The sequence below is a fragment of the Neofelis nebulosa genome, chromosome 1 (genome assembly GCF_028018385.1).
Source record: "Neofelis nebulosa isolate mNeoNeb1 chromosome 1, mNeoNeb1.pri, whole genome shotgun sequence".
In the NCBI taxonomy this organism is placed as follows: Eukaryota; Metazoa; Chordata; class Mammalia; order Carnivora; family Felidae; genus Neofelis; species Neofelis nebulosa.
The window spans coordinates 154,741,769-154,766,861 of record NC_080782.1 but is presented as its reverse complement, the minus strand read 5'-3'; the positions used below and the strand labels follow the sequence as shown (position 1 = coordinate 154,766,861).

The 25,093-nt window shown below is 36.4% G+C and overlaps 1 protein-coding gene and 1 long non-coding RNA gene across 4 annotated transcripts in view; both read right to left on the bottom strand.

The window, feature by feature from the left end:
- The window catches only part of LOC131518601 (butyrophilin subfamily 3 member A2-like), a 97,723-nt gene extending 79,199 nt beyond the window's left edge, over positions 1 to 18,524 (bottom strand). For all 3 annotated transcript variants that reach the window (XM_058740855.1, XM_058740852.1, XM_058740851.1), the window contains exon 1: positions 18,263 to 18,524. Coding sequence is in view for 1 of the 3 variants with exons in the window: in XM_058740851.1 (XP_058596834.1) it covers positions 18,263 to 18,377 (115 nt within the window). In the remaining 2 variants the exon portion in view is untranslated. The remainder of the gene's footprint in view (positions 1 to 18,262) is intronic.
- LOC131518643 (uncharacterized) overlaps positions 1 to 25,093 on the bottom strand; it is a 139,718-nt gene that overhangs the window by 92,558 nt on the left and 22,067 nt on the right. The gene's annotated exons all lie outside the window — the stretch shown is intronic.

Below are 25,093 nucleotides of genomic sequence, written 5' to 3'. Positions count from 1 at the left end.
GTAGTCCCTATTGGTTTTCAAATACAGGGGCTTGGGGGGCTTATCTGTCCTGTGCAGAATTTAAGGGTTAGGATGCCTAATGTGGAGCTCAAAATTCTTGCTTCTCTTGGAAGTTTCTTACCTTTGAGATACGTCCTGACTATGGAATGTCATGCCTGGGGTGTTTTACTTTTCCTTTTCTCTATGTCTCTGTCTCTGTCTCTCTCTCTCAGTCTCTCTCTTTTTTCAAGACTGTATCTTTCCTTCTTCTACCTAGCTCAGTGGTATCCCATGTGAAGGCTTTGTCAACCAGTTTCTAGGTCTCCTTTAGAAGGAGTTATTCCATATGTAGTTGTAGATGTGTTGTATCTATAGGAGGAAGTGAGTTCAAGATCATCCTTTCCCACTGAATTATTTTCTTTTTAGTTCTTTTCTATGTTTGTGGAGAAAATGTTCTGTGTTGGCAGGCAAATTTATTTTTTAATTATTCCTCCACTAATCAAACTTTCCTCTACTATTTTGAATGCAAGTAAAATATATACATAAAATGTCTCAAATTCATCAAGAGAATTAAGATTATTATTGATCATACATTATTCCCATTTGGACTAATTGATTTTTTTTTTTTTACTTCTTATTTGTAGTTTAAGATCTTATTTATAGAAATAATGCATCTACTTTTGTACAGTCAGAAATACAAAGATAGTAACAAAAACATTTATCTGATCAAAGTAAAAGAAAAATTTAATTCCATTTTTGCAGGACTTGCATTTTTTTGCTCAATGAATAATTAATTCTAATGCAGTCTCTTTCTTTGCGGACACTATGTAGTAATTCATATCATTCATCAGAAAACAAATTGGGCATCAAGCATATAACAAAAGAATGTCTTCTCTTTCAACATTCATCCATTCCAACTTAATTGTTATGTATTTAGTGTGTCACATTATAATCAAGACTATGAAAAAAGCTGATAAATGGTAAGAAACTAGCAGTCAAGGATTCCATTGTCTCTTTTCAGAACTCTACAGCATATTCCTTTTATGGCTGTATGCATTACATCAGAAAGGATTCTGATGCCACACATTGGGAAAGCTAACAGAGGGATCTGATAGATGAAAGGGGAAAGTCTTCTTGAAAAGGATGAGATGCACCAGAAAGAACAGCATGAGCTGTATATCTCAGAAATTGTCATGGGAGCTGAACCCAGGAATAGTCACATCTTTGGTTTGGTGGGCACCTGATCACTCCAGAGTCAGGAAATATTTCTTTGTATTTCCTTAAGTACACTGTCATATTTCCATAGCCAAGACTCTATTAACTATAAATCTGTTAATAAGTTATTCTCATTTTTGTCTAAGCCTTACTCAGCTTCCTATATGAGTTTCTCCACATAGTCAACCCATACTGTTAGCGCTGCATAAACAATGGACAACTGGGCAGCTTGATAGTTGAAAGCAAGAACAGGAAGTGAAAACTGACTAGGCAAGGTAAATCTGAGAAGAACTAAGTAGGGTAGGTATGGAGCACAAGTTGTCAAACAAACTATGGACACATTTTTTGTATATAATTAGCATGTAAATCTGCATGAAACATAACGTAAATCATGGGCATTCTAGCACTTCAGATAGTCAGGAGACTACTAATTAAATGGTACAGAAGGCTCAGAGTTCAGTGGTACATGTTTTTACCAATTTATATCGGAAATGACAAGAGATTGTTAGACTATCCACATAGACTTGGGCACTTGGCACATGTACCATTTGGAGCTGGAATTTCTGACTCAGATATTATGAAATTGCATGTGATTTTAGTCAGGTGACAATCTGTAAGTCCTCAGAAGGATCCCTGAAATAATTGATTGACGGAGAAAAGCTGAGTTTATTACATAATAATAAGGGCAAGTACCATCTCAGCAGAATCTTTAAGAAAGGGAGGTCAAGAATGGTACACTTTCAACGCACTGTCCCATGTACTGAGTGGGTTGTCTTTCTTTCACTGTTGGTGGAGGATTCAGCAGCTATCGTGTGATAATATGGCAGTAAAGACAACTAACTGTACTCTGATATTCTGCACTTCTTGCTTATAATCTCTTCACAGTTATAAGCAAATGAATTTCTGCTGATGGGATGGAACTATCTGGTAATCTTCCATGTCGAAGATGAGGTGGTAACATACATATATCGATTTATCCAACTGTTATTTCCTAATTAACCACGGTGACACACACAAATGGATGAATTGTCATTCAGTCAGTGTAAAAATTTGTGTCATTTAATGATAATGGGGCTACTTAAGGAAATTACTTGAGGAAGCTTAAGACTTTAAACCATAAATTAATTTAAAAATGTTTGCATATGGGGCAACTTGGTGGTTCAGTCGGTTAAGCGTTCAGCTTCTGCTCAGGTCATTATCTCTCAGTCTGTGAGTTCGAGTCCTGCATCATCTCTGTGCTGACAGCTCAGAGTCTAGAGCCTACTTTGGCTTCTGTGTCTCCCTCTCTGCCACTCCCCTGCTCATGCTCTGGCTCTCTCGCTCTCTATCTAAAAAATAAATAAAAACATTAAAAAAATTAAAAATGTTTGCATAAATAAAAATAAACTAAAATAGTTAATAATTATCAAAAGAAGAAATATTCAGTTGGACTCAATGTGATTATTCAGTGTGATTACTTCAGAAAAAGAACTAGAAGATATAATATCTTGTGTTAATACAGGTAGCTACAAGCATATTATCCTGTATGACCACCTCTTTAATCAAAAGCTTTGTGTTCTCAGGGTGCCTAGTTGGCTCAGTTGGTCAAGCATCCAACTCTTCATTTTAGCACAAGTCATGTCAGGCTCTGTATTGACAGTATGGAGCCTGCTTGGGATTCTCTGTCTCACTCTCTTTTGCCCCTGCCTCTCTCACACTGTCTCTCCCTCTCTCTCAAAATAAATAAATAAACATTTTCTAAAATATGTTTTGTGTTCTACAAAGCCTTCAGCGGATGTATTATTCATTATTTTCCAAATCCATAGAGCACCTAACAATGTAAAAATAAGCCTATATGCTCAAAGAACTTTGCAAAACCACTTATTAAGACCAATAAGGTAATTGGTTGCTAAACTAAGAATTTAAAAAAACACAATATGGAAATTTTCTTCAACCAACCATACTGTCCCATCACTAGATGTTAGAGTTCCAACAGTTAGTCCTCTACCATATTTTTTTCTCGTTTTGTTTTGTTTTGTTTTGTTTTGTTTTGTTTTATTTTATTTTATTCTATTTTATTCTACTTTTTATTTTTAATTTACATCCAAGTTAGTTAACATAGAGTGCAACAGAGATTTCAGGAGTAGATTCCTTAATGCCATGACCAATTTAGCCTATCTTCTTCCCACAGCCCCTTCAGCAATCCTCTGTTCTCTATAATTAGAGTCTCCTATGTTTTGTCCCCCTCCCTGTTTTTATGCTATTTATGCTTCCCTCCCTTTATGTTCTTCTGTTTTGTATCTTAAAGCCCTCATATGAGTGAAGTCATATGAAATTTATCATTCTCTGACTAATTTCACTTAGCATAATACTCTCTAGTTCCATCCACGTAATTGCAAATGGCAAGATTTCATTCTTTTTGATTTCTGAGTAATACTCCATTGTGTGTGTGTGTATACATATATCATATTATCTGTATACACACACACACACACACACACACACACACACACCACATCTTCTTTATCCATTCATCCATTGATGGATATTTAGGCTCTTTCCATACTTTGGCTATTGTTGATAGTGCTGCTATAAATATTGGGGTGCATGTGACCTTTTGAAGCAGCATATCTGTATCCCTTGGACAAATACCTAGTAGTGAAATCGGTGGGTTGTAACATAGTCTATATTTAATTTTTTTGAGGAGCCTACATACTGTTTTCCTGAGTGGTTGCACCAGCTTGCATTTCCACCAAAAGTGCAAAAGAGATCCTCTTTCTCCGTATCCTCACCAACATCTGTTGTTGCCTGAGGTGTTAATATTAGCCATTCTGACAGGTGTGAGATGGTATCTCCCTGTGGTTTTGATTTGTATTTTCCTGATGATGAGTGATGTGGAGCATTTTTTCATGCATCAGTTGGCCATCTGGATGTCTTCTTTGGAGAAGTGTCTCTTCATGTCTTTTGCCCACTTTTTCATAGGGTTATTTGTTTTTTGGATGTTGAGTTTGATAAGTTCTTTATAAATTTTGGATACTAACTCTTTATCTGATATGTCGTGTGCAAATATCTTCTCCCATTCTGTCAGCTGCCTTTTAGTTTTACTGATTGTTTTCTTTGCTGTGCAGAAGCTTTTTACTTTGATGATGTTCCAATAGTTCATTTTTCTTTTGGTTTCCCTTGTCTCCAGAGATGTGTTGAGTAAGAAGTTGCTGTGGCCAAGATCAAGGAGGTTTTTGCCTGTTTTCTCCTCGAGGATTTTGATGGCTTCCTGTCTTATATTTAGGTCTTTCATCCATTTTGAGTTTCTTTTTGAGTATGGTGTGAGAAAGTGATCCAGGTTCATTGCTCTGGATGTTGCTGTCCAGTTTTCCCAGCACCATCTGCTGAAGAGACTGTCTTTATTCCATTGGATAGTCTTGCCTGCTTTGTCAAAGATTTGTTGGCCATACATTTGTGGGTCCATTTGGGGGTTCTCTATTCTGTTCCATTGATCTGAGTGTCTGTTCTTGTGCCAGTACCATACTGTCTTGATGATTACAGCTTTGTAGTATAGCTAGCAGTCTGGGATGGTGATGCCTCCAGCTTTGGTTTTCTTTTTCAAGATTTCTTTTGCTATATGGGGTCTTTTTGTGGTTCCATAAAAGTTTGAGGATTGTTTGTTCTAGCTCTGTGAAGAATGTTGTTGTTATGTTGATAGGTATTGTATTGAATATGTAGATTCCTTTTGGTGCTATTAACATTTTAACAATATTTGTTCTTCTTATCCAGGAGCATGGAATCTTTTTCCATTTGTTGTGTCTTCTTCAATTTCTTTCATAAGGTTTGTATAGTTTTTGGTACATAGATTTTTCACCTCTTTGGTTAGATTTATTCCTGGGTATTTTATGGGTTTTTGTGTGTGTGTGTATGTAATTGCAAATGGGATAAATTCCTTGCTTTCTCTTTCTCTTGTTTCATTGTTGGTGTATAGGAATGCAATTGATTTCTGTGCATTGATTTTATATCTTGCACCTTTGCTGAATTCATGAATCAGTTCTAGCAATTTTTTAGTGGACTCTTTTGGGTGTACCATATAGACTATCATGTCATCTGTGAAGAGTGAAAGTTTGACTTCCTCCTGGCAGATTTTCATGTCTTTTATTTCTTTGTGTTGTCTGATTGCAGAGGCTAAGCTTTCCAATACTATGTTGAATAACAGTGGAAAGAGTGGACATCCCTGTCTTATTCCTGACCTTAGGGGGAAAGCTCTCAGTGTTTCCCCACTGAAGGTGATATTAGCATTGGGTCATTCATAGATGGCTTTTATGATCTCGAGGTTTGCTCCTTCTATCCCTACTTTCTTGAGGGTTTTTATCAAGAAAGGATGCTGTATTTTGTTAAATGCTTTCTCTGCATCTATTGAGAGGACCTAATCTTCTTACCTTCCTAACAATTCAGGAGATGGTTTAATGAAATCTTCTTGGAAATATACCTGGCAAAGATTAAATAACAATATTTGTTCTTCCAATCCATAAACATGGACTGTTGTTCTATTTTTGTGTCATCTTCAATTACTTGCATCACTTAAATATAGTTTTCAGAATAAAGGTTTTTGTTTGTTTGTTTTACATCTTCAGTTAGGTTTATCCTTCAGTATCCTATGGGTTTTGATGCAATTGTAAGCGGGATTGATTTCTTAATTTCTCTTTCTTCTGCTTTATTATTTGAGTATAGAAATACAACAGACTCCTAAAACTTTAGGATTTTCTGAGTGATACAAATATCTTGATATTTATACAAGCCCTTTTTACTACACCTGAGTTTTTGCTATTGAGGTCACTCAAGGTGGGGCCCCTAGATAGCTACAGGGTAGGGATTTGTCCCTAAAAGAACAAAAAATGTTATTGGAGGATTAAAACTATGTACCTTACCCCATGGAGATGAGTGGGATAGAGTTGTCCAATTATCAGTTGCCAATGATATAATCACTCATGCCTATATTTTGAAACTTCCACAAACATTATAAAACAATGAAGCTAAGAGAACCTCATGTCAGTGCACATACTGAAGTGATAAGAAAATGACCTGCTTAGAGAGACATGAAAGCTCTATATCCCTACTCTACTCTATGCTCCACTTGTCTTTTCCATTTAACTATTCCTGAGTTGTAACCTTTGTAATAAAACTGTGAGCGTACATATATTCCCTTCCTGAGTTTTTTGAGTCATTCTCAACAATTACCACAAATGAGGGGAGTTTGGGGAACCCTTGAACTTTTAGTCTTCCTCGCAGAATGTGAATAGCCTCAAGGTCTCATTGGTGGCTGGTGTCTGAAGTGGGGATAGTCTTGTGGGACTAAGTCTGAACTTCAGGGATCAACATAGTTTGGAGTAAATAGTGTCAGAATTTTATTAAATTATTAGACAACCCACTGGCATTGGAAAATTGATTAGAAACATGTGGTTTGAAAATATAAAGGATAAAAGGCATAAAAGGAATTAAGAAATGATGGATCCTACTTCTGGGAATTGGTTCACTGGGCACTTAAAGATGTGGAAATCAATTAGGAAAAGAGCAAAATATGTAATCAATTTGTTTTTGCAATAGCTACTGAAATAAAAAATAATGGTAGGTCAGAACTTGATGCTGGAATAAACTCAGAATTTAGTCTGACATTTTTTATTAGCCTCAAACCCTACTCCAAATATTCTGGGACAAGAGGAATGCCACAGACAATCCATATGGGAAAGGAAGGCAAAAATAGAAGTTATCAAAAACAGTAGTTATGTGGAATTTTCTCATTTGTGGATGAGTCTCATCTTGAAGAAACTTTTCTAAAATGGATGATGAAAATTTTCAGTTTAGGGGCAATGATTAGCTTGCTATGAAATTTTGGTGTGTTCAAGGTTCATGAGATACAACCCTGTGTCAGGATCCATGCTGTCAACACTGATTCTCTTTCTCCTGCTCTCTTGGCCTCTCAATCCATCTCTTTCTCAAAATAAGTAAAGGAAGAGTCAATAACTCATTTGGTTGATGAGACTTACAGCACATGTAACTAGCATAGGGGTATTATTCAAGTATTCAGGTTTTAAAATGTCTATAAACAAAGAAAAATGCAAGCAGGCTAATAGACAAACTATCAGAAGGCATAGAGACACAACACAGAAAAGGACACCCCAAAATAAAAGAGGACGATCACACTGGTAATTAGGGAAATGTGATATAACTTTGCATGCACAAGTTTGTTTCTATCCCCCCCAAAACTAAAAACAAAACTCACAAACATAAAAATTGGGAGGTTGAGAAGCAACTGGCATATTTCTGCACTGATGGTGAGAGAGTAGATTAATGCAGGGGCCCACAACAATTTTAGTGTAGTTTTAAGTTTATGAGCTCCCCTTATCTCTGTTATAAACACTTGGCTGCCAAGATAATATGCATGCCTCCTGTATCTTTTCTGAGTCACTGGTCCCCTGTTTGTTTGCTTCCTCTTTTTCTTTTTTTTTTAATGTTTATTTATTTTTGAGAGAGAGAGAGAGAGAGAGCGCACAACGGAGGGGCAGAGAGAGGGAGATATAGAAATCGAAGAAGGCTCCAGGCTCAGAGCTGTCAGCACATAGCCTGATGTGGGGCTGGAACCCACAAAACCCTGAGATAATGACGTAAGCCCAAGTTGGACACTTAACCAACTGAGCCACACAGGAGCCCCTTGTTTCTTCTTTGTGTGTTGGTTCTGGTATAGATTTTGAGAGTCCTGGGGGAATATTGCCTGAGTATTGTTCTATGTGAACTTTTCTCCCTCATATATTAACAAGGTTAATGGATATCCTAATTGGAGACAATTATCTGGTTCAGCTACCTCTGCACAGGGACTGTAAGAAATATTCCCAAGCAATGGCCAAAACTTCTTTTGCTTCAGACAGTTCCCTGACTTCTCCAGCTCCACATGGACTGCCTATTTTTGCTTTTTGTTGGAGGAAAGAAATGTGCGTCTGTTCCTCTGCCCAAACTGATGAGCTTTAGAACTGGGAGTCTTGTTTGTCTTCACTCTGGGCTTTTTTTCTCCGTCCAGACTTCCTGGCAGTACCTCACCTCTTCTGCCTCCACCTACCCCTCCTCCTGTTTCTGCACCACCATGGGTGCAGCAAGCATAACTGGCTCCTGTACCAGTCTCCATGCCTCCAGTGCCAGTGGCTCTGCTCCTTGTATCCTTTTTATCTAGGAGCAAAGAGCACCCACCCTAAGCTGTTGCAACCTTCTTATGAGGTTCAAACTGGACCCTTCCCTAATCAATATGAAAGGGCCCAAGGCTTCTCTTCGACTTAAACTGTCCACTTTCTTTCCCTACAAGTGCCCCAGGTCAACGTGGACAATGGGAATAAGTGGATTGTCTCTTAAGTCAACTGAAGTGCAACACATTCAGTATTTAAGCTAATTTAAGTTTGTTAGTTTAATCAAGGAAGACTTGTCTTTAGAGTTATCAGCATTAAATATAAAACGTTTCTTCTACCAAGGTTTACTAAAGGTGAAATAAGCCCATGCTATCTCTGTTGTCATTTGTCAGCAAAAAGATGACCTAAAATGATACCACTTTCATTTCCTTCAAACTTTTCATGGGTAGTTTTAAAAAAACCAGTGGGTGATGGGTATTGAGGAGTGCACATTTTGGGATGAGCACTGGGTGTTGTATGGAAACCAATTTGACAATAAATTTCATATTAAAAAAGTAGAAAATAAAAATAAAAAATAGAAAAAAACAAGTAAGCTAAATAAATTAAGAGGTTTATATATAAATGTTTTCATAGGTTTCAAAATCTTTGGTCACCTCAAACTTGGAAGTCTTGCTAAGGTAAATGATAAATTGGAATGGATACATTGGATATCTAAGTTTTGTCAAAACAGTAAAGTAGTGAAGCATTGATGGCTGAACATAGTTTCATGCCTTTGGTTTCTTATTGAAGAGAAGCTGAAGATACTTGGGTCTGTTGGTAAACATGTGTTATGCTTTATTGAAAGACTGTACGGCAGAAAAACATGGTTTTAGAATTATGCAATGTTTTCATATACAGTGTATTCATATCTCAAGAATTCTGGTGTAGGAAGCAATTCACATTTTTTCACTACTTAATTTTCACTGGAGAATAAAGTTTCTAAGAGTTAAAATTATGCTAAATATAATTAAAACTGATGGAAATAAGGGAAGCAACTCTGTATACAAGAAAATATTTGTTTTTAATAAGAAAGTATAAGGAATGTGAATGCATATTGTTGAAGGAAAAACGAAGTAATTTTGTCCTAAAATGAGACATATTGTTTGAAGAGAATAGGCTTAGGACAAAATCTGAATGAAAAGAAAGCTGTGGAAGGTTTGTGAAGGGGAATCCTTGGAAAATAATTTTATATGTGGTTAGTAGTAAGTTTGAAATGAATGGGATTTGAAAGTACACGGCATTAAGTTTGAAACTCTATTTTCATCTTTGTTAAAAAGACAAAGTTTTTTTTTTTTATTTTGTTTGCTCTTTATAAGAAAATGGAATCAAAGTTGTTTTTTTTTTCTCTTTTTACCAACCAGAAAACCAGTGTTTTACTTTATATTCCCAGAAAACCATAGCTTGTATGTTTTGTCTTTATCAGGACTTTAATTACTTAAGAAAGTGCCTGGTTGGGTCAGGAGATAGGACATGGGACTCTTAACTCAAGGTTGTGAGTTCAGAAGCCACATTTGATGTGGAGCCTATTAAAATGAAAAAAGAAAAAGAAAAAATGAAAAAGAGTGAAACTTAAAACTTCTCGATGTTGAAGGAGCTACGTATTGCTAAACAATATGTAATTTCCTGTGGAATCCCTTATTGTCATCTTGGTTAAATATAAATATTACACTTATAATAACCTATAATACATTTTAGGCATGTGTTTTCAAGCTTTCTGAGTGTTTTAACAAGATTTACAAGTTTTAAATCATAAATGAAATATTATTTTTAATAATTATGTTCCTTATTTGGTATGTGAAGTTACCTGGACAACAATGTCAAACCAAGAATGAAATGCTTAGGTTGTATTTTACAGGTAAATCTATAAGTATCTAGAAAATATATGAAATTAACAAAATTTATAATATGTCCTCATAGAGAGTCATTACTTGAATTATTGAAATGTTGTATGTCACAGAAATAATCAGAATTCCTTATCAATTGCATTATAATAAACTCTCATATCAGATCTTTAACCATTTCTGAGGATTTTTTTAATTTTATTTTTTTTTACTTATTATTATTATTATTGTCATTTATACTTACTATTCTAATGCTCTTGCAAAATGTATTTCATCTTCAAGGAGATTCATAAAAAGGATTTTTGGGGAAATAGTTTTTTTGTATCTTTAAAACATAAAATCAACCTGGGTAAGAATTTAACTAATGGGAAAGTTGCACTTAAGATGAACAAAATTAAATACATAGAACTAAATGTATTGAGGACGATGATAGAATATTACTTTGTGAACCAATGGAAGCATTTAAAATTTCTCCCTACCTTAAATCTCCAGAATTCAGAAACTCTCAGTAAGTGTTCTTTCTTCCATGGTATTTATAATTATTTGCATAAGTTCCATGAGAACCTGTTCTCCTTATAACAGGGCACCATTGGAAACATTGGTTACATTACCAAGGCTTTGACTGGAATGTCATAGTTGAAAGAAACATGCATAGACTCAGACATGACCAGATAGCTTTAAGCAATTAAGGTTGAGTTTTGGAAAGCAATAAACCCCTTGAGAATGTTGGCCTGATACCTTGCTTACAGAGTTCCCAGCAGCCTTAGCAGCTTACAATGTGGGTGTAGGATTTCTGCAGATGTTGGAGGAAATATATTTCCCAGACATATTGGAGACATTGAGAAGAGGAATACACCCAAATCTACAGCTATTTCAGACAAGTCTGATGGCAAATATTTGCTTGTCTCTGGACTCAAGAAGCTAATAAAAGTTCAATCTAGTGATTCTTTATAAGAAGTTCCAGCAAGAAGATTTTAAAGGATCCATAAGATGAATCACTATTCTTGGTGAGTTTATGTAAATAATTATGCCAATTCTGTTAAAATTATACTTATTTTACAAACAAATTTGTCCTGGTTTGACCAGCTCTGGAAATAAAGGTGAATGTAGAGAAATATTATATGTTTCAATAACAAATCTTTTTTTGATGTTAGATTCTAGTTTTGGTTAATTGTCTTTAAGAATTGGTTATTTGGGCAGGAGTTCCGGAAGATGGCGGCGTAGGAGGACGCTGGGCTCACCACTCATCCTGCTGATCACTTATATTCCACCTACACATGCCTTAAGAACCCAGAAAACCGCCAGAGGATTAGCAGAACGGAGTCTCCGGAGCCAAGAGCAGACGAGATGCCCACGGAAGAGTGTAGGAATGGTGGCGAGGCGGTGCGTGCTCCAAGGCCTGGCGGGAGGGAGCCGGGGTGGAGCGGCTCCCAAATACAAAATCTAACAGCACACCTAAAGGAAATAGAAGCAGAACAGCAAAGGCAGCCTAAACCCAGCAGAAGAAGAGAAATCATAAAGATCAGAGCAGAAATAAACAATATAGAATCTAAAAAAACTGTAGAGCAGATCAACGAAACCAAGAGTTGGTTTTTTGAAAAAATAAACAAAATTGACAAACCTCTAGCCAGGCTTCTCAAAAAGAAAAGGGAGATGACCCAAATAGATAAAATCATGAATGAAAATGGAATTATTACAACCAATCCCTCAGAGATACAAACAATTATCAGGGAATACTATGAAAAATTATATGCCAACAAATTGGACAACCTTGAAGAAATGGACAAATTCCTAAACACCCACACTCTTCCAAAACTCAATCAGGAGGAAATAGAAAGCTTGAACAGACCCATAACCAGTGAAGAAATTGAATCGGTTATCAAAAATCTCCCAACAAATAAGAGTCCAGGACCAGATGGCTTCCCAGGGGAGTTCTACCAGACGTTTAAAGCAGAGATAATACCTATCCTTCTCAAGCTATTCCAAGAAATAGAAAGGGAAGGAAAACTTCCAGACTCATTCTATGAAGCCAGTATTACTTTGATTCCTAAACCAGACAGAGACCCAGTAAAAAAAGAGAACTACAGGCCAATATCCCTGATGAATATGGATGTAACAATTCTCAATAAGATACTAGCAAATCGAATTCAACAGCATATAAAAAGAATTATTCACCATGATCAAGTGGGATTCATTCCTGGGATGCAGGGCTGGTTCAACATTCGCAAATCGATCAACGTGATACATCACATTAACAAAAAAAAAAGAGAAGAACCATATGATCCTGTCAATCGATGCAGAAAAGGCCTTTGACAAAATCCAGCACCCTTTCTTAATAAAAACCCTGGAGAAAGTCGGGATAGAAGGAACATACTTAAAGATCATAAAAGCCATTTATGAAAAGCCCACAGCTAACATCATCCTCAATGGGGAAAAACTGAGAGCTTTTTCCCTGAGATCAGGAACACGACAGGGATGCCCACTCTCACCGCTGTTGTTTAATATAGTGCTGGAAGTTCTAGCATCAGCAATCAGACAACAAAAGGAAATCAAAGGCATCAAAATTGGCAAAGATGAAGTCAAGCTTTCGCTTTTTGCAGATGACATGATATTATACATGGAAAATCCGATAGACTCCACCAAAAGTCTGCTAGAACTGATACATGAATTCAGCAAAGTTGCAGGATACAAAATCAATGTACAGAAATCAGTTGCATTCTTATACACTAACAATGAAGCAACAGAAAGACAAATAAAGAAACTGATCCCATTCACAATTGCACGAAGAAGCATAAAATAGCTAGGAATAAATCTAACCAAAGATGTAAAAGATCTGTATGCTGAAAACTATAGAAAGCTTATGCAGGTAATTGAAGAAGATATAAAGAAATGGAAAGACATTCCCTGCTCATGGATTGGAAGAATAAATATTGTCAAAATGTCAATACTACCCAAAGCTATCTACACATTCAATGCAATCCCAATCAAAATTGCACCAGCATTCTTCTTGAAACTAGAACAAGCAATCCTAAAATTCATATGGAACCACAAAAGGCCCCGAATAGCCAAAGTAATTTTGAAGAAGAAGACCAAAGCAGGAGGCATCACAATCCCAGACTTTAGCCTCTACTACAAAGCTGTCATCATCAAGACAGCATGGTATTGGCATAAAAACAGACACATAGACCAATGGAATCGAATAGAAACCCCAGAACTAGACCCACAAACGTATGGCCAACTCATTTTTGACAAAGCAAGAAAGAACATCCAATGGAAAAAAGACAGTCTCTTTAACAAATGGTGCTGGGAGAACTGGACAGCAACATGCAGAAGGTTGAAACTAGACCACTTTCTCACACCATTCACAAAAATAAACTCAAAATGGATAAAGGACCTGAATGTGAGACAGGAAACCATCAAAACCTTAGAGGAGAAAGCAGGAAAAGACCTCTCTGACCTCAGCCGTAGCAATCTCTTACTCGGCACATCCCCAAAGGCAAGGGAATTAAAAGCAAAAGTGAATTACTGGGACCTTATGAAGATAAAAAGCTTCTGCACAGCAAAGGAAACAACCAACAAAACTAAAAGGCAACCAACGGAATGGGAAAAGATATTTGCAAATGACACATCGGACAAAGGGCTAGTATCCAAAATCTATAAAGAGCTCATCAAACTCCACACCCGAAAAACAAATAACCCAGTGAAGAAATGGGCAGAAAACATGAATAGACACTTCTCTAAAGAAGACATCCGGATGGCCAACAGGCACATGAAAAGATGTTCAACGTCGCTCCTCATCAGGGAAATACAAATCAAAACCACACTCAGATACCACCTCACGCCAGTCAGAGTGGCCAAAATGAAGAAATCAGGAGACTATAGATGCTGGAGAGGATGTGGAGAGACGGGAACCCTCTTGCACTGTTGGTGGGAATGCAAATTGGTGCAGCCGCTCTGGAAAGCAGTGTGGAGGTTCCTCAGAAAATTAAAAATAGACCTACCCTATGACCCAGCAATAGCACTGCTAGGAATTTATCCAAGGGATACAGGAGTACTGATGCATAGGGGCACTTTTACCCCAATGTTTATAGCAGCACTCTCAACAATAGCCAAATTATGGAAAGAGCCTAAATGTCCATCAACTGATGAATGGATAAAGAAATTGTGGTTTATATACACAATGGAATACTACGTGGCAATGAGAAAAAATGAAATATGGCCTTTTGTAGCAACGTGGATGGAACTGGAGAGTGTGATGCTAAGTGAAATAAGCCATACAGAGAAAGACAGATACCATATGGTTTCACTCTTATGTGTCCTGAGAAACGTAACAGAAACCCATGAGGGAGGGGAAGGGAAAAAAAAAAAAAAAAGAGGTTAGAGTGGGAGAGAGCCAAAGCATAAGAGACTGTTAAAAACTGAGAACAAACTGAGGGTTGATGGGGGGTGGGAGGGAGGGCAGGGTGGGTGATGGGTATTGAGGAGGGCACCTTTTGGGATGAGCACTGGGTGTTGTATGGAAACCAATTTGACAGTAAATTTCATATATTAATAAATAAATAAATAAATAAATAAATAAATAAAAAATTAAAAAATAAAAAAAAATAAAATGTGGAAGTTACAAGATAAAAAAAAAATAAAATTAAAAAAAAAAAAAAAGAATTGGTTATTTGCCTAAGATGGACAACTTGCGGTAAACTTCAGAGAGACTGTCATAACACCCCACATATAGACAATCTTCATGCTTATTACTCTATAGCTAATAAAAGGAGCCTCATCGACACATGCTTATTTAAACATCTGGACAATGGTTTGGACTCCCAAAACAACTGTGTAACTCAGTTGTCACCTTGATCAATTCATGTGACTTGGATAATAAAATATCTCCTTAAAAGTCAGAGCATATCCCACTCTATGGGTTTAATTTTGAACTTGTGAATATAATGGATGGCCCCACATTCCTTATCATTTGATTGGAGAATGAACTTGGGGATGCCCTTATCTCCCAGAACAATTCATCTCCTACTTACCAGTGATTCCTTGCAAGTATGATATGGTTAAGGCTAGACATCAGTCAAAGAAGCCTTCTTAATACTTTTATCCCTTAGTCATATTTATTATAGGACCCACCTCTTTTAATGTAAAATTTCAAGTAAAGGCTTAGCCACGTATACAGTGGCCACCTTTAGCCAAACCCAACACAAAGTCACCCCAATACCAGCACACATAGGAATATTTATATCACTAAATATAATATTTCTTACTGATCTATGCTAAATATTACATGAAACAAACACTCTGGGACATAGGGGGCCTTTCTCTTGCCTTTGAATTATCAAAATTTTAACTGAATATGCCAACCAATAGATAGGCTCATTACCATACCTTCCCCATCTACATAGTCCTTCTTATCAATACACTCAGGAAGGATTATATCAAATATGGGATGGATATATGTGGCTTACTCCTACAATAACACAACTATGTCAATAGGGTCTTTTATGCTGGGAACAGAGAAACCATACACTTAATTCATGACACTATAGTACTCACCAAAGAAATGTCTCCCCCCAAGAAACCTGTGACCATACCATTATTTTACAGGCAACCAATTGGTTTGCTACTTCCTGGACAAGGGGACCAGAGACATCATATGGCTAACTTCTAATGGAATACAATTGCTATGTGGGCCAAATTAATGGTCATGACTTTCACCCAGCTGAACTAGAAGATGCACTATAGGTTATGCCTGGATATATGGTTGTAGCACTGAGTGTATCACAAGTCCATCTTACTTTCCATATCTAAAACAATCATACATAAGATCCATGTTTCACTGGTATGACCATCTGACATGTATTTTTCTCATTTCAGCAGGCTTAGGAGATGTCATATAGCACACGGAGCTCCTTGATAAATACAAAATTAATGCCTTAACTCACAAAACAGCTTTACATTGTTAAACACTAAAGTAACTCACATGAATAAACAAATTCTACACAACAGAATGGCATTAGATAACTTAGATAACAGCAGCACAAGAGGAACCTATGCCATTTTTAAAGTGGAATGTTGCATCTACAATACACACTATAACAAAACTATAACAGGATTACATACTGATACAAATAACCAAATTGGTGCTCTTAAATACCCTACATTGTCACTTAAAGATTGGCTGAGATCATGGTTGGGAGGTGGACTATGGTCCGCACTAAAAGGTATTCTTATCACACTTTTTATTTTTATTGTAGTAATAATCCTGATATATTGTCCCTTTCACATTATTTATTTCCTTTGGTTGAGACACATGCAAGTATTTCCTGTGTCCTTTGCCCAGTCAACATCTGGTCCTTTCACTTGAAACAAATTGACCCTGATGGCCACTCAGGACCCTACAACAATGACCTTCTGCAATAGTTACTTGTAGGACAGATAGTGACCAATTGAAGTCCATATAGGGACATCTATACAACCCCCATCAGTTTGCAGGTTGGAAAAGTTACAGAATATGAGTTCTTTTGACATTCAAATGAAGAAATTTATTTGTGCCTTTTATTTATGTATCCCACCTCACCCCAATAAGATACTTGCCCATGAGCCTTCCACTGTCTAGACTCTCAAACTGCTTAGCTGACCACCCCTCCTGGCACTTCCTTTGTCTTTCTCCATGTAACCCCCTTCATGGAATATCACTGTTTCTCTAGGACATTGGAGAGAAACAAGTTGTGTTTTCCTGACCCTCTCTTGTATTCCCTCTGGCAGTTGCACCTGATTGATCATCTAATGAAACAAAACAAAACAGCAAATCTCCAAATTTGCAAATTGTATATATTAAGTATGTGCATTTTTGTATATAAATTTTACCTCAATAAAACTAAATTAAAAAATAAAACTTCAGAGATATAAGTTATATTTTATAGTTATATCTCAAATGTATTTATGTATTTATTTACCAAATTTATTTTCTAATGTACTCATTGATTTATTTTTGAAGTGTATTTATTTATTTTGAGAGAGAGAGCATGAGAGGGGGGAAGAGAGAGGGAGAAAGAGAATTTCAAGCAGGATCCATGCAGTCAGTACAGAGCCTGTCACAAGGCTCAATCTCAATAACCATGAGATCAAGACCTGACCTGAAATCACGGGTCAGACACTTAATAGACTGTGACACCCAGGTGCCCCTTTACTAATCGATTTCTTATATTTTTATTATATGATGTTTCTGAGGTAGGGGATTCAGATACATTTTAGAACTTGAAATTTTCCTTTATATTTCTTTGAAAAGTATGTGTATTTACCTTACTGTTTAATACAAAATCTTTCATTAAAATCAATATGAACTAGCTCTATCAAAATTTGTTGATATTTCACTATTTACATTTGCTAGGAAATGGTATATTGTGTACTTCTTTCAATTAACCTGCTGTCTGGCAATTGCATGTTTTCTTAATTGGACCAATTTCCTCACAACCTTATTTAAACATAAACTTTACTTATTGGAAATAATATTCAGTCTTAGCTCAAAAGCACTCACATTAACATAAGGGAATTTATTACAGCCAAAGTATTTAATAACCCTGCCACGGACATGCAGAAGAAAGGTGCAACATGACAATGGAATCCCAAAGCTTTTGGCTCTAGGTTCTGGCAGCAGTGGTAGAGAACATCCCTTAGGGCTGAAAATTGACTTTTCTCTTTTAGGCTAAGCTTAGAAAATGTGTCACATAAACTAGGTAGAACATTAAAAACAGAGCATTTTGAAATATTCCTCTTATTTACAGTTTACAAGTCGCTTTGACAAAATTACATGATTTTATCCCAAAAGGTACAGAAAAGGAAAGGTACACAGTAAGGCAGACGGAGAGAGAGAGAGAGAGAGAGAGAGAGAGAGAGAGAAGAGAGAGACTGAAATGGGAACAATTCTCAGGTCTTCAGGTCCAGATAATGGGAAAAGAGCTGAAGCCCTGAGAGTGTTCTATGGAAAAAAAATGACTTCTAAGCTTAGTTCCAAGGTAAAGAAAAACACATCTGTTCCTCTGTCCTACTTACCTGCACCTGGCCAGGGAAGCAGAACTGAGAGAAGAAGGGTCTTGATGCTCACACAGAAAAGCTGCATCCCAGTTGGTGGTCTCAGTGCTAGAAGGTCAGACCTCTGTCTTCCCATGAGCTATCAAGGGTCACAGTCCTAAGATCTGGTTCACTTACATTCACACTGTTTCTAGAACACTGTGAACATGATTCACAAAAAACTAACTTGTTAGGCCACTCACATAGGGAAGAGTGAAAGCAGGAAGTGGACTCTAAACAAACTGACTATTGCTTTTATATAGGAAAGGACTAATTAAGGAAGAAAGTTAAAGCAAGGTTATTGATTATAGGATGAAACAATCACCTGACAGAATGAAGAAAACTTTAACCCTTCATTTCAGTAAGGAGATTGGTTTTCTGAATTAGAATTTAAACCACTTTTTTACTCTTTCAAGGAAAACAAAATTAGTGACATTCAACTTGTCTTAATTGGCAGAAGGCAAGCATGAACAGTGTCACATAAAGCAGTGAGAAGTTCTGTGTACAGGTACAGAGGTTGTGAGATGCCTAGATCTCAATATCCCAAGAGAGAGGGTGAGTTTCTGTAGAAGGATTCTTCTCCTTCTTTCATCTTACTTTTGGATGTAAACATGGGAGCACCTGTTCTACATATTTTAGCTATAATTTATACACAAACATCATAAATCAAGAGCAAAAATGAAAAAAATAATCTAGTTACAAAACTGGGTGAAACAACATAAACAGGCCTGGCATGGTTACTCTATGTTAGTCATAGAGTATACATAGGTGCATAAATATTTTTATAAAAATATGTACAAAATCATTAGCCATAAAAAATATGAAATAAAACATGATGAGATATCACTACACAATTATTTTAACAAATTGACATTTTTTTTGTTTTTTTTTTAAGTTACAATGCCAATACTTGTAAAGATAACAGATAAAATGGATCAATCGTACAATGCTAATGAGAATGTGAATTGGTACACAAACTCTAAAAAAATAATTTTGTAATTTCTATTAAAATAAATATCCAAATGCCACATGACACAATAATTGTAAGTGTTGACCATATTCACAGAAATATAAAAATTTTATTCATATAAAATGTGTGAAGATGTTTATAAAGCTATTTGGTAATAGTTAAAAATGTGAAGTAATCCAAATGTCCTTCAGTGGGTGAGTAGTTAAACAAACTGTGGCACATCTGTACTGCGGTTTACTAAGTATTAAAAAGGAAGTATTGGTACACAAATGAACTTGAATGGATCTCAGTGGAATTACACTGTGAAACACCAGTGACAAAGATTGCATGTGTCTATTCACATAATGTTCTTTACGGAATTATATAAGTGGAGAATAGATTAGTGGTTCACAGGGGTTAGAGACTGAGAATAGGGTTGAGGTGTGGGGCGAAAGGCAAATGTGACTCTAAAGGGGTAACGCAAGAGATCTTTGTGGTGATCATACTTTTCTACTTCTTGGTTGAAGTTGTGACCCATATTTAATCATTGAGTAAAATTGTATAAAACTACTCTCTCACACACACAAACACACACATGAAGTGTGTGTAACAACTGTAACACTGTAACATCTGAATAATTTTTGTGGAGTATAGTCATATCAAAACAGGAGAAGGGAATTCTCTGTATTAAGTTTGCTCCTTTTCATTAAATCTACAGTTATTTAAAAATAAAAAAAGTGTAAAATTTAAGAAAGACAAAGTCATAGTAAAACCAAAGATACTAAATAATAGGTTGAATTTATATATAGAAAAGAAATGTTGTTACATGATTAGAAACACTGTAATGTATGGTGTGATTCAATAAATTAGCTTTATATAAAATTTGAATTATTTAAAATAGTAAGAAAAAATAGAAGTTATCAATAAAATAAGAAAAGTTCATTGAAAAAACATGTTAATGCTTAGGAGAGAAAACTGGAGGCATGGTGTCAGATTTCAAAAAAAATCACACATATTAATATAAGCAAATATAAATATACTAAGAATTAATATAATCACGTTAGAAAAGAAGAGGTGTATAAATTATAAGACTAGGAAATAAAAACGAAATTAATGGGATAGAGTTTCTAACAGAAATATTCTACAACACACAAAAAGAAATGGATAATGTAAGGAGAGAGATAGAAACTCTAAGAAAGAATTAAAAAAAGATGCTAGAAATAAAAAAAAAACGCTGTAACACAAATATAAAATGCCTTTGATAGGCTCATCAATAAATTTGACATGGCTGAGGAAATACTAGTGAGTTTGAGAAAAGATTAATAGAAATTTTCAAAATTGAAACTTAATGTAAACCTTATGAATAGCTAAGGACTATGACACAATTACATAAAGGTGTTATATACATGTGATAAGAATACCAGAAGGAGAAGGAAGAGGTAAAAGTATATAAGAAACATTTGTAGAAATAATGGCTGAGAATCCCAAAATTAATGGCAGACACCAAACCACAGATAAAAGAAACTCAGAGAATATAGAAAAGATAAGTGTCTTAAAAATTGCACCTAGGCACTTGACATTCAAACTGCTAAAATAAAGACAAATAAAAAAAGAAACCTTGAAATAAGCCATCAGGGATGAAAAACACCTTTTATTATACAGGAAACTAATGCTCAACTGAATGAGTCCCCCAAGGGGTCCCTTTCTCAGTCTTCAAGCAGTGGCCTTATGTAGGAGATGTCCTCTGGGGCCCAGAAGCACAATGTCTCTTGGCCTCCAGAATCAGGTGTTGGTGTTGTCCATTTGTGGGATGTTTGCACACTCTTCTTAAGGCAGGGGAGCGGTGTGACATGATGGTGGTGGGATTGGAACACAGTCTGGCTACAGGATGAGGCTTCAGATGCTGTGACATGTTGGGGGCAAGGATGGCCTCAGCCTGACTATAGGACATTTGCATGATTCCCACTCTGCAGGGAGGGTAGGGATGGTCCACTGCTTATTGTGAAGGATGTCTCTGGCTGCTGTGCTATATTGGTGGTTGGGGCTCTCAGCAGAGCATAACCACTGGTGTTAGCAGGTGGGAGGCAGAAGTCAAGTGGCAGTATCAGTAAGGTTGAATGAGATCAAAATATGGTTCCTTCTACTGTCTCAGCTCCCAGGAGAGTCCCTGCTATTTCCTGTTTCCAGGACTTTAAGGTTAGCAAGTGCGTCTCCTTGACCTATGCTCTATCCACTGTTCAAAGCAGTGATTTTGTGTTTGCTTTCATTTGAGTGCTGTATGCATGGCCCTTAAGGGCATGTTTTCCAAAATCTATAGTTATACAGTTTTCCTAAATGAAATCCCCATTGATTTTATTTTATTTTGTTAAAGTTTATGTATTTATTTCGAGAGGGAGAGAGAGAGAATGAGCAAGCACACAGGGAGGGAAGACAGAGAAAGAGGGAGACAGTGATTTCCAAGCAGGCTCCAGGCTGTCAGCACAGAGCCCTATGTGGGGCTCAGTCTCATGAACTGTGAGATCATGACCTGAGGCGAAAAGGAGACTCCAAGCTTAACGGACTAAGCCACCCAGGTGTCCCAATCCCCATTAATTTTAAATGCATGGTTTTGGGTGTTCTTACCTTTTCTGTGCAGGATATAAGGATTGGGGGTTGTGATGTAGAGCTTGAATCCCTCACTCTCAACAAAAGGTCTATATGGGTGACATCCCTCCTGATTGTGACACATCACAATAAGGTGCACTTTCTTCCCTCGTGAGCCAATATCTCATCCCCCTTTCCCATCTCAAAGAGTCATTTAATCCTTTGTGGAGACTCTGTGCCTTCAATTTTCAGGTTCCTATCAGAGATATTATTCCATGTGTAGTTGTAGATGTTTTGTGCCTGTGGGAGGAAGTGAGTTGAAGATCTTGCATCACCTCCATGTTAAACCCAATACCCCATTGTTTACATGTAAATATCCACTTTTCCTAGCAACATTTATTGAAGAAACTATAATTTATCCATCATGTGTTGTTGGCATCCTTATAAAAATTAATTGATTGCATATGTGTAGATTTATTTCTGGGTTCTTTTTTCTCCTTCATTAGTCAATGTGATTATTTTAAGTCATGATATGTTTGTCAATTCACCGATAAAACACATTCTATGGACATTATCTATATAAACATATATGTACAATCAAGGATATTTCTATTTAGTGAGAGAACATAAACAGAATATGATTATGTGAGAGTTTTCTAAGCTCTGTACCATAAATATGGATTAGATGTATAGAAGCTGAAGTGAAGGCAAAGTAGCCTGAAAAACAGCATGAAAAACTTACTATAAAAGTCACTCAACTTAGTGCCTTGCTGTAGGATAAGTAGGTGAAGAAGAAATGAATAAACTGCACAAAACCCAGTAAGAGCTTTGCATTGTGATTTTAACACAAGGAAAGGGGTTGAAAAGGCACCATAGGCCGAAGGCACAGCCTATGTCAATATGAGAAACAGAGAAGATCCACATTCAGATTTGGTCATGGGGTTTCTGACCTTGGGTTCTGTGTTTAGAAACCCTCACACTGCACAATAATGAAAATCAAAGATTTTTATTTTTATTTTGGATATACAGATTGGATTTGGCAACAAAATGGTTGCTTATGACCAGACTACAGTAAACTAGGGAAGGTGTCGTGGTATGCAAGACATACCCAGGAGGTTTTCTAGGATTATATTGTAAGGATATATGGATAAGAAAGTGTGATTTGAGAGCTTATTTAATAATATGAGGGGCAAATGCCAAGTGAAAGAAAGTAAGCCATGACATGAAATATTGCCACAAGAAGAGGTAGAATGAGATAGTATCAAAGGAGGGATATGAAAATGATCAGTGGGAAGGGCACAACCTATTCCATGAACAAATAAAATACAAAAGGACAGTAATCCATTTCAGAGTCTAAAGGAGCAGATGAAATTATCTCACCAGATTAAATGTTAGAGTGATATAAAGGAAGGAGGAGATTAGTCAAACTTTGATATAGTTTCAGGTGGTGAGTGGCGGAAAAGAATGCTGGGAAGGAAAATTTTGGATTATTGATGGGAATAACTGACAACCCAGACAGATATCGTTGAAATTAAAACCCTGCAGTGTAACCATTTGTCTTTTGTATATAACCATCTGCTTTTGAGAAAAAAGAACAGCAGATTAAGGGATGCCCGTGTGGCTCAGTCATTTAAGCATCAGACTCTTGATTTCAGCTCAAATCATGGTCTCAAAGTTCATGGGATTGAACCCCAAATGGGTTCCATACTGAAAGCACCCAGTCCACTTGGAAATCTCTGTTTATCTTGCCCTCTTTCCCCTCCCACTTCTCTCTCTCTCTCTCTCTCTTTCAAAATAAATAAATAAACATATAAAAATATAATAGCAGGTTTAAATAATTCCAGGATTAGGGATTTGCCTTCCATTCTAAATAAACTGAAGGGGGATTGACAATTTTTATAACACCATGTTTGAAGTGACAGGGATTTCATGGCTTGATGAATGTGATAGTAGGCATAGTCAAAGAGTCAAGGGATTGGAATTTTCTTGGTTAGTGTTTAATTAGAATAATTGTTAGAGTGAGAGCAACAGGGTAAACGATGGAAGCATAGGAAATTAAGATCAGAATTATCTTTTAGCATTTAGCATTTCAAATTTTCTTTTAATAACACTACCTACTTTATGGTTATGGGGTTGAATATGAAATGTAATAGAGCCAAATTTTCTGCAATGAAAGATGCTAAACAGCATTCATTCAGCATTTCCATTTACTCACCTATTACCCCTCACTTATTTACTTAAAATAGTTCCCAGAGCCCAACTTTTCTGTCCAGTTTCCATTGAGAATAAACTAGTGTGGTTTTCTTTATTCTTTGTGTTTGTGTGTTTGTCAGAGGAGACTCTGGCTGATCTTTTGTATTAAGTAATCAGCACAATTTATCAGTGATATTTCAGCCAGAGGGATTTCTTTAAAAGAACACTTAGCAAACCACTTCCTGTGTCAAAAGTCCTTAATAAAATCTTATGTTTTATTTCACAATGCTAATTTCCAAGTTCTATTAGCATGTGGATCCTAAGGGATGTTCTTTTCTTTTTTATCTTCCTTCCTGTTTCCCAAAATGCTTTATCCATTCTACTTAGGTCTGAATCCTCATTTCCCAGCAAATGCCCTCAGTACCTGACTTTTTCTTTCTATACAGAAAATGTCCTTTCATATTTATGTGTGTAAATCCAGTATATATCCCAATGTGTGGCCCATACAAGACACTCAGTAAATATGAGACAATGTCATATTTTTCTTCAGTCTCAACCCGTATTATTCCATCTTCCAAAACAAACTTTCTATTTCTCAATGGCTTCCCAAATGCTGTTCATCATTCTGAAGGCAATTTGGTCCAATTATTCAATGAATCCCACTGCTCTGTCAACTATTGTGTTGATACTTTTTCCTGCTTCATTTTGTTCCTACTGTTTAATCCCTCTATTAGGATTTGCAATTCAGTTATTGTATTCTTCAGCTCTGTGAGTTCAGTTTAGTATTCTGTAATATTTTCTATCTCTGTTGAAATTCTCTTTGTTCATGCATTTTGTTTCTTACCTCAGAAGGCATCCTTATGATTATTATTTTGAACTCTTTTTTTATGTTTATTTCCTTTTGAGAGAGAAAGAGAGAGAGAGAGAGAGAAAGCAGGGGAGGGGCAGAGGGAGAGGGAGACACAGAATCCGAAGCAGACTCCAGGCTCTGAGCTGTTAGCACAAAGCCCAATGCAGGGCTCAAACTCACAAACCGTGAGATTATGACCTGAGCCAAAGTCAGAAGCTCAACAGACTGAGCCACCTAG